The sequence below is a fragment of the Lolium rigidum genome, chromosome 4, assembly GCF_022539505.1.
Source record: "Lolium rigidum isolate FL_2022 chromosome 4, APGP_CSIRO_Lrig_0.1, whole genome shotgun sequence".
NCBI classification, from domain to species: domain Eukaryota; kingdom Viridiplantae; phylum Streptophyta; class Magnoliopsida; order Poales; family Poaceae; genus Lolium; species Lolium rigidum.
This window is the reverse complement of record NC_061511.1, coordinates 235,658,500-235,668,898: the sequence shown is the minus strand read 5'-3', so window position 1 is coordinate 235,668,898 and position 10,399 is coordinate 235,658,500. Positions and strand designations below refer to the sequence as shown.

The 10,399-nt window shown below is 43.7% G+C and overlaps 2 protein-coding genes across 2 annotated transcripts; one reads left to right on the top strand and one right to left on the bottom strand.

Annotated features, from left to right (window-relative positions):
* The first annotated feature begins 893 nt into the window (after positions 1 to 893).
* On the top strand, positions 894 to 4,252 carry LOC124707309 (transcription factor VOZ1-like). Its single transcript, XM_047238968.1, has 4 exons — positions 894 to 1,186; positions 1,278 to 1,571; positions 2,694 to 3,192; positions 3,285 to 4,252. Exons 1-4 carry the CDS (start codon positions 926 to 928, stop codon positions 3,929 to 3,931), a joined length of 1,701 nt encoding a protein of 566 aa, XP_047094924.1. The 5' UTR covers positions 894 to 925; the 3' UTR covers positions 3,932 to 4,252.
* Positions 4,253 to 6,280: 2,028 nt separating this feature from the next.
* On the bottom strand, positions 6,281 to 10,195 carry LOC124707307 (eukaryotic translation initiation factor 2 subunit gamma-like). Its single transcript, XM_047238967.1, has 9 exons — positions 10,101 to 10,195; positions 9,617 to 9,730; positions 8,918 to 8,979; positions 8,470 to 8,582; positions 8,080 to 8,182; positions 7,558 to 7,785; positions 7,222 to 7,440; positions 6,864 to 7,124; positions 6,281 to 6,781 (listed from the first exon to the last, which is right to left on the bottom strand). The coding sequence occupies exons 2-9, from the start codon at positions 9,720 to 9,722 to the stop codon at positions 6,479 to 6,481; spliced, it is 1,395 nt and encodes a 464-aa protein (XP_047094923.1). The 5' UTR covers positions 9,723 to 9,730; positions 10,101 to 10,195; the 3' UTR covers positions 6,281 to 6,478.
* Positions 10,196 to 10,399: the final 204 nt, after the last annotated feature.

Genomic DNA, 10,399 nt, shown 5'->3' with positions numbered 1-10,399 from the left:
CTAGATACATTCATATTAGTATCATGTAATATGAATCGGCGGAAACACGTAAAAGCACATTAGAGCGGCTCCAATAGATGATACCAAATTGTCCTAATGGCACAAGATCTGTTTTTTTAGTCATATGCTGCGACAGAAGAGGCCAGTGTCGGGCCATTCTACGATCCGACCCTATTTAAGATAAAGTTTCATACTATTCGGTTGATTTATGAATGCAATTGTGGAGAGTAAATAGACGTTTCTTGTGCGGCGATTGTGCTCTATTTTTCATCATACGAGGCTTTGGCAGTAATGCCCTATTTACAACATCTTGTACGTCATAAAATGGTCGGTGCCTATATCGCAAGCTTCTGTGCCCTAAAATATTAATTCTAGGTACCATATTTTAGGTCATCTAAACCTCAGAAAGGGAGTATAGACTATTACATAACATATTTTTTTTGTTAACTCTTTTACGTAAAATAGAGATGTATACCATAATCTTATTTGCAGCTGGTCGTGATGGTGATCCATCACGTGCATAGCACTTATCTTATGCTAGTAATCTTATACTTCCCGTTCCCGAAATAAATGTGTGCATGTTTTTCAAAAAAAATGACCGAGCTTGCTCGCCGTCTTCTTAGAAACAAATTGAAGAAAATATTTTCTTCTACACAAAGGTAATGCTAATATAATAACTAAATAAAGTTAGTTTTACTTAACCAATAAATCTTATGGACAGAGAAATAATATGAAAGACTCATCAAACTCAAAGCAGCAAAACATGGAAAGAAATGTTTTTTTAACAAGACATGGAAAGAAATGTTAAATTTCCAAACAATAACAAGGGAAATAAAAATAAACCAAGGAAAACAATCCTTGCAAACCAAGGCGAATCGACCCCCACCCCAGTCCTCCCAATCGCCGCAACCGCACCAGTGCCACGATGGCGGGCGATCCGGCCGGCGGCGGCGGCGGCGGCGGCTCCGCGACGGGGAAGAGCCCTCGCTCGTCGTCGCGGCACAGGCAGTTCCGCGACCGCGCCAAGACCCGCGTGGACGATCTCCAGGAGATCTTCTCCGGCCTCCAATCCGCCCGCCAGGAGAGCCGCTCCGCCGACGCCGCCGTCCTCGAGGAGCAGGTCCACCAGATGCTCCGAGAGTGGCGGGCCGAGCTCAGCGTCGCCTCTCCCGCCTCCTCCCTCCAGGTACCCCTCCAAACCCTAGCCTCCTCTTACGCTTAGACTAGGTGTCCAGGGTTTGCCGTCGCTGACTTGACTCCTGCCTGGTGCGCTGCAGAACTCGCTGGGGAACAGCCAAGGGGCCGCGGATCCGCCATCGGAGACGCTGCGGTTGCTGCAGCTGGCTATTGAGGAGGAGGACGACGCGACCAGCAAGCTGGCGATCCCTCGTTCTTCTCGTCTGAGCCACGGGCTTGGGCAGGACGATCAGAATCTCAACGCTGAGCTGCAAGTGCAGGGGGAGAATGTGGCTGGGGGCGCCCCTGTGACACAGCAGTCACTGGGACATGAAGTGATGGGAGATTATGGTGGAGAAGTAGCTGATGTTGCTAATGCATTGTTCAATGATCAGGTATTGCACTTGATGTCTCCCCATTGAAATGTTTCATTGCAATTGTTCGATTGTATCATCAGTCATTTGAAGAAACTTGTGCATTAGACTACTAGGACTTCGTCGCTGAGCGTCCGTGTGGTTCAGTCTCGCCGGTTAGCTCTATCATGCAAGTAATAAACATTCTAATGTGCCATGCATCCTTCACGTTCACGCAACATTTGTTGCACAGAGTGTAACCCACAGTAACCATTAAGAATTTGCTGATGGATTCTGTGCTAGCATACACACTTTATTTATTCATAACAATTTGGATTTTGGTCCAAGCAAGAGATTGGTATACTTTTTTAATTACTGCTAACTGTTCTAAAGGTTTCAAGTTGCAGTTTTATATGTATGTGCAAGTGGAATTCAGCCGATGAACTTGTTTTTTTTCCTTTACCACTATGCTTAGGTAGCTGTCTTGTTGTCTTTTGGCTTGGAGTACTTATGACCCTGCTGCTGGTTTTACCCAATATTTTTTGTTAAAAAGATCAAATGATGTGTGCATTGTTTGTCGTAGACCTTAATATAGACCCAGTACCATAATAAGTAACCTCACCCTTCAGTATGTCAGCATTTAAAATTGTGTTGTCTTGTGATGAGCAATGTGTTTGAGTATACTTTGCCTAACTTTCTGAGGAGCACACGTCACGATATAATTTATTTGGTGGCTAAACTGATTTTACATGTGAACCTATAATGGCCTCCCGACTATTAGATGCCGAGGCCTTGCTTGATGATTTTTTTTGTTTCACCATATCTCTGGTGAAACAAGATTCAGTAGGTTAGTTTTAGTTCCGTCAATGTATTGACTTCCTACCCCAAATTGGTCCATGAACCAATGTTAGTTTCTAATTTTTCCTCGTACATTCTTTGATCTACCTTCTTGTTATGGTAATGAACACATGTATACTTTACGATGCTTCTGCTGTACTGCTTTTCGTTGTTCTTTATGGCATGCCTGTAAAATATCGGTGTGATGCTTGTTTCATTGCATAGCTTTTTATCCGTCTGGTAGTTGCAACTTGTAGTACATTTGCATCTTAATTTTGCTTTTTCTACTTGTAGCTTCAATGGCATTTCTCTTACCTTTGATTACAGATGTACTATGACCATGAACTCAGCATTGACGATTTTCTCCATGGGTCGAACCCAGTTGACCTCAATAACCAGCAAGAGATTCGTCACCTGGAACATGAACAATGCAATTTACCACTAGATCTGCAACCTCCTAGTGCTTATGTTGATGCAAATAGCTCTGTGCAAAATACTGGAGATGTTCTTTTCGACATGTCAGACTTGCTCACAACAATGTCTCCGTCACCTTCTCAATATTTGGGGCCAAAATGTGCACTCTGGGACTGTGGTCGCCCTGTCTGGGGATCAGACGAATGTCAAGATTACTGCAACCCTTACCATGCTGGTTTGGCTCTAAATGATGATGGTCTTCTAGGAACAATGCCCGTGATGCGTCCAAGGGGTATTGACTTGAAAGATGGGCCCCTATTTGATGCTCTTTGCGCAAAACTCCAAGGAAAAAATGTCGGTATTCCTGTCTGTGAAGGGGCTGCAACGTCAAAATCACCTTGGAATGCACCAGGTATGCTTGGCTATCAAGTGTTAGCCTTTTAAGGTGATCATTTATGTTAGCAAGTTTGTGTGCTAATTGGTGGTTCCCTTCTATTTTTGCAGAGCTTTTTGATCTTTCTCTTCTTGAGGGTGAATCTCTTAGAGAATGGTTGTTCTTTGACCGACCAAGAAGGGCATTTGAGAGTGGCAACCGGAAGCAAAGGTCATTGCCAGATTACAACGGGCGTGGATGGCATGAATCAAGGAAACAAGTGATGAAAGATTTTGCGGGTCTAAAGAAATCCTACTACATGGACCCACAACCATCCACCACCTATGAGTGGCATCTTTTTGAATATGAGATCAATGATTCTAATGCTCTAGCCTTGTACCGGCTTGAGTTCAAGGCTTCTGATGCGAAGAGGACAAAGTTGGCAAGTAACTCATTGAATGAAATACAACAGCAAATGGGCAAGCTTAGTGCAAACAGTCCCGTGGATAACAAACGAACTGCTAGGAGCAAGACAAAGGCTAATCAAAAGGATAGCAGTGCAAGCACAAATCCAGTTCGCAACACCCCCAGCAAACTCGGTGCTTCGAGTGCATATGAAACAGTCTCTCTCAACACCCCCAATCAAGTCAGTTCTTCTAGTGCTTACAAGACCAATCAAGTCAGTACTTCAAATGCTTATCAAGCGGTATCAGAGGTGGACCCGATGTCATTCCTGAATGAGAATGTTGTCTATGGACCTCATCTTCCATATGGTTAGCGACAGGACATGAAGGGATATGCTTAGCTCATACACTAAGGTATCTCTTGGACAAACTGTAACAGCTTCAGCTAAATTTTGGATCTCCACAGTGCGGCCCTATAATTTTTTGAAGTGTAGACCTCTTCAGTAGATGCTATGTTTGCAGCGCTATACTTCTGACTGTAAAAATGTATTCCGGTTGCCCTTGCCTAACGGGTGCAAGCCGGATGGACTCCGCTTCTTCAGAAACTGATGTGGCCTGGTAGTCGAGGGTTCCTGTGGGGCTGTTTTTTGCTTACTTTGTTTTGTATATATATGCTGAGCCGAGGATTTGTGGAATCCCAGATTCACTTTCGTGGTAACAGCGTCGTGATATATGCTTCAGTGTTGCCCCCTCTCAAGGTCGTAGTTAGCTACTTATCTGGTAGAAATATATGTTTAGCAACTGGAACTTTTTTTTTTACTTTTTGAGCATGGTGACAGAGACATTGTTCTGCGTCTTGGTTACTCTTGGATTCATGATTCTCCCATTACGCAATTTTCATGTTAAAAAATATTAAATCCGTCCGCATTCTAAGCACTAAGAAATGATTAGTACGAAAACATTATAGTACAAGTTTTTAAATTAAATCTGTTTACGTATTAGATTTAAAAAAAATACCCCCTCCTTGCTCTGGTCCTAAATATTTGTCGCGGATTTAGACAATATGTACGCTAAAATCTGACTAGGTTCATCGAACCTGAGACAAGTTTTTATATTTTTTACAGAACCTAAGACAAGTTTTTAGAGCTGAAGGGAGTAGCATTGTTTACAACCAGATAATGTGGTAAATTAACCCAAAAACCTATACAAAGGGGAAAATCTAACACATTCAAAATTCTCACCCATGCTCAGCGTCGTTGCACCATCATGTTCACTTTATGAAATACTTGCAAAGATATGTGGAAGGTCATATGTTGTTGAATCAGCAAATAGTAGAACTGGAGATTGGCAATCGCCTCGAACATATCGGCGTGGGGCAGCGAAAAGCATATCGGCATGGGTATCCTTTCTGTCGATGAAGGAGTCGTGGGAGTCCATCATCAATTACCATGGGACTAACACATCATGGGAGATATGGAAGGAGTGCAATACATGAGTCTTCCGCAAAATCTCGAAGATGACAACCGTTGTTGCTGCTAATATTAAGGCGGAGGCTATTCTTCTTTTTTTCTTTTGAGGGAAAACCACCACGGTGATTTTATTAATTAGGAGACAAACTTACATTGTTTGCCAAAAGGCTCAAAAGAAAATAAGGTGGATCCTCTCTTAGACTAAATATTTTTTTATCAAGCTAACAAACCAGGTTACTGCCTAAGAGCATCTCCACTTGTCTCCCCGAGAAGCCCCCCACGAGCCGTTTTTTACATCCGGACGGCGAAATCCGGCCCAGTCGCGCCCCCGGTTCCTCGATTTCGTCCGGATTTGGGCCTAAATTCATCCGGTGATCCCACGCCATCCCCGGCCCTTCGGGGACTCCGGATGGAGCAAAACCAACCGCCCACGCCCACGTATCTCCTCTTTCGTCCGGACTCCCCGGGCCATCCTCTTTTTCCCCGAGAAACGCCGCTTGGGGAGCACACGACTGGAAATATACTGCCCCCCATGCCAAAAATTGATCCAATCCGGACGAAAATTTCGCCGGATTTGGGCGTGAGGAGGGCCAACGAGTGGGGATGCTCTAAGGTCCCTCCACGGCCATAGTATGAGCAACTACATTACTTTCCCTAGAACAATGAGATATTTTAACAGGAGTAAAATTACAAGCTAAGAATGAACAATGTTTTGCAGATTGCAGCTGCAAAGGCGGAGGCCACTCTTTAGAGTAGAGAGGGTGCAAAACATTTGATTTCAGTTATGCCGTGAGAACTTTTATTTCTGAGCTTGCGTGTACTAGTACCTAATAATACTCGTTTTAATCACTGAACAATCGTTGTCACGACACCAAGCGGTGGCTGGAGATGTAGTGGAACACTGATTGAATCTGGCCAATCGTTGTCACGACACCAAGCGGTGGCTGGAGATGTAGTGGAACAGTGATTGAATCTGGCTAGGTTTCTAATGGCCGGAGAGACGGAGTGGAGCAAAGATTGGATCTGGAGGTAGTGGCTAGTTTTCTAATGGATTCTTTGCCAGAGAGCGACATTGTAGTTCTGCGCGATCATACTTTACCTAGTGAGCATGCAAAAGCAGGAAGGCAAACGCTGCACAAAACTCTGAAGTCTGCTCAACGAAAGACAAGTCAACGAGATGATAGGCAAGCCGATTTAGGTAAAATCTGAACCAGAGTAGTAGGTTCCTCGCCTACTAACACATCCATGATAACATGGCAAGTAAAAAGATTTCCTAAACTCCGACAAAGAGAAAGCAAACTAGTAGCGTAGACAAATAATCCGGGATAATAACCCGCAAAGACAAGACTTCCAGACTCATGTTTTCTCCTCCATTTGACAAAAACTGTACCTAGGAGCTCTCTGCCCTTCCACATTTTGTCTCTCTTCTCACACAAACTGCGGGGGTGTGCTTCACAGCGGGCAGGGAGGGACCTCGAGCGTCGCGCCAGCCTGGATCTGGCCCCATCCGATAAGGCGCCAATGCTTCTCGACACGGCGGCTTAGGGCGACCTTCTCACCCTTGCTTGTGCACACAGGGGCGGTGAGCTGGAGCTTGGCAAGATCGTTCTTAACAGCAACCACACGGGCACCAGTGGACATGGACCCAATGTTAAGCATCAGGATCTCACCCTTAGTGAGCTTGGAGACCTTTCCTGCCTTCTCTGTGCCCTTTGTTCTCACACCCAACAGCCTTCGGAGAAGGAAGAAATTGATCTGCAAAGCAAAGTGCAAGGATGTTGTTAACAGCTATCAACTTTTTGGCTGAAATCTTGAAGCAAATAAAGATTCAACAAACCTCCAGCTCCACAAATACATCAGGAAGCGACCCAATTTCTCCTAGAACCTGGCCAACCAGCCTATCAGCACGAGTCAAAGTTGGGTCCATGGTTGTTCCCACACCAATAAGCCCTCCTGGCACAGCAAACTGGAGCTCATTCTGCTCAGCATAGAGCGAGACAATCCTTGAGTAGATTGGGGTGCATTTGATGTTGCCACTCTCATCCTTCATGACAATTCCAGGGCGAACTTCAATGTTCTGGTTCACCCTGAGGACTCCCTGTAAATGAGAATCACCATTCAGCATATACTTACAACAGGACAAAAGAGAAGATTTATGATCTAATAATAATGTTCAATGACTGAGATCTGCATACCCTGAGGATGCTGCCACCTGCTACCCCACCCCTAATTTCATCAACCTCTGACCCAGGCTTGTTGACATCAAAGGAGCGAATAACAATCATGTTGGGAGGTGAAGTGAAGTTCCTTTCCGGAATGGGGATTTTCTTCACAATATATTCACAGATCACATCAATGTTGTACTTCAGCTGGGCAGATATTGGCACCACAGGAGCACCTTCAGCTATCGTGCCCTGCACAGATGAGGTAGTAAAAAAAGGTCAAACTACAAGCAAGAAGACATGTCTGAGGTGGTGGTCAGCCTCATGCTAGTAAACAACATCAAAAGAGCAACAACGAACAGTAGTGACCTGGATGAATTTTTGGATTGCTTCATGCTGGTTCATTGCTGCACTTTCCTGGATAAGGTCAATCTTATTCTGCAGAATTATGAGATGCTGGAGCCGCATAATTTCAACAGCTGCAAGATGCTCAGATGTCTGAGGTTGTGGACAGCTTTCATTCGCTGCTATCAAAAGCAAGGCTCCATCCATGATAGCTGCTCCATTAAGCATTGTAGCCATGAGAATGTCGTGGCCCTGTTCAAAGAGATAGATACTGTAAATATATATAATACTCGTATTTATGTTCAGTCAGTGAAATGAATATCTAATGATCCATCATAACTCTAGATGACCACCGAATCCTTGTATCATTACTTGGTAGTCAGCATACAATTAATACTTCATGACCATAATTGAAAGAAAACAAGACCAAACAGAACTATAATCCCTCAGATGAGCAACAAATGGTCAGGCTGTGCTTGAGCATTCAGATACTAGAACTATGAAAAAGAATATCCATAACAGCACAAGGATAGGATTTCATCATACCGGGCAATCAACAAAGGAGACATGTCTCAGGAGCTTCATTCTAGTGTTTTCAAACCCAGGCACATCACAGGCAGGAGTATCTTCCTTTCCGCTTCCATAAGCCCTTGTATAAATTAACGAGTCAATAGTGTACAAGAACTTGACAACGATGCGGAAATTAGGAGCATATTAGGGGTAAATAACCATCAACTAATTAATTTCTGAAGATCAAATTTAAGATTCCAATCATGAGTTCTAGCATATATTATTCACTAGAAAATAATCATATGAACCTATATGTTCAATAATGAATACAGGTATAGAGCGGTGTTCCTAAAGTCCTTTACTGTGAACAGTATGAGAGTAATTGAAGCTAATCATGTAAAAGTAGTGAAGTGAAATTTAGCATACTTGTAGCACATTGGCCGTGGACATCTGTCGTCCTCACATTTATAGATTTTTGCATTTGCATAACCCAGCTTGATAGTGATGTTACGTTCAAGCTCATTCTTGAAGCGAACAGTCTACAAATCGAAACAAAGACATCAGAATATTGTACAAAATAAAACATATAGAAAAGTATGAGAGCACCTCTAACATCCATCAGTTACTAATCATTCTAGAAATTATTGCAAAATACATAGACAAAGAAGCATAGACTGCAACAGTGCACAAAATTCAAAATTGCACGTGTAGTTTACTTGTTCATATGCCAAGAATAATATAAGCGTGATATATATTTGAGTCATATGGAAAATTCACGAGCAGTTACTAATAAATGTGATTAATGCTTGTCAAGTATATACAGAATTCAGACAAAGAACTTGGAAAGAGAATAAGCTAAAACAGTGAATGATACCTGAACTCCAGATATAGCCTTCACGACAGTAGACTTTCCGTGAGCCACATGGCCAATTGTTCCTGAGGAGTAGCATAAGGATGAAAAGTATTACAACACCGCAAAGGGTTCTTATTATGGCGCCTAACATTCAAGTATATGACCCAAAAGAGACAGAAAAATAAAGATGGAAAATAAACAAGAGTAGGTGACTGTTCATATATCAAAATTGCAAATAAGGTCTGCAGGAAATTAGCTAATTAACCACAGTTAACATTTAATAAATAGCAATGCAAGTTTTCTGTGTTTAAAAAGACACTGGCTGCAAGACATCCAATGGCATTTCCCAAAACCTGCGGACTTGGCAATGCCCTTTCATTCTTGAAAATAAATCCATCATGCGCATCAACAAGGAATATATGATTCATCATTATCATACGAAATCAGATCGCCTCCCTCCATGCATAATAAAAATCTCACAAAAGGATTAACACCATAGAAATAAAACTCAACTGTGTATAACATACGCAACATAGAAATCACCAGCAAATCCACAGCAGTAAACAGGAATCATTCCACAGTGAAATGCACGGTAGTAAATCCGCAGAAACTATTAGCTAATGAGGAACAATACACATATCTTGTACTGATGTATACCACATAAAATTCTTCTCATACTAAAAACATCTAAATATTGCCAAAAAAGGACGGTATCAGTACCAATGTTGATGGTCGCTTGGCGCGAGATGACTTCAGGCGACAACGGGTGGAGCTTAGTGACGTCGAGCTTGCTCAGGTCCTGCTCCATCAATCCTCGGCGTGCCATGATTGAAACTGAGAAATAATAACAAACAGGATGACCAACTTGTTCACCGACTCGAAACCAATTTCAGGAAAAGAGAACACATGCTATCTCCACCTATAAGGCCAGCGCCAGCTTTAACCCGCCGTGCGAGAGATTTCTACTTCTAAGTTCTAATGCAGCAAGGGAGAGCATATATATGCCAGCGCAAGTGCAGCACTATGGCCTTCCAAAAGCAAAAAAAAAAAAAGTCTAAAACCTAGCAAGCTATCCACCCTACACCATCCAACCTAGAATTCGAAAGCGAAATCCACTATCAGGGTCCAGCCTAGCCAAGCAACCAGGGGATTTCCGTAATCGGCTACGATAGCGTGCAAGGAGCGAGAGGATCTAGGGACTTGCCTTGGCTAGGGAGGAGCGGCGGCGGGTTGGTTGGGTGTGGCGAGACGAAGAGGGTCGCCGCGCGCGCGCGTAGATCTGACGCGAACCGAGCGGACGAGCGAGGAGGATGCGGGTCGCCGGAGACGTGGGGCGTCGCCGGTGCGGGCGAGGTTCGCGCGAGAGCTAGACGGCGGAGTCTGGGAGAGAGGGCAGAGGTCTTAGGGTTCAGGTTAAGGGTTGCGGCGGTGGTATTTTAACCGGGCCGTAGCCGGTGAAAGGCCGCTCAGATAACGGGCCCGCTACGCTACCGAAACGGAGGG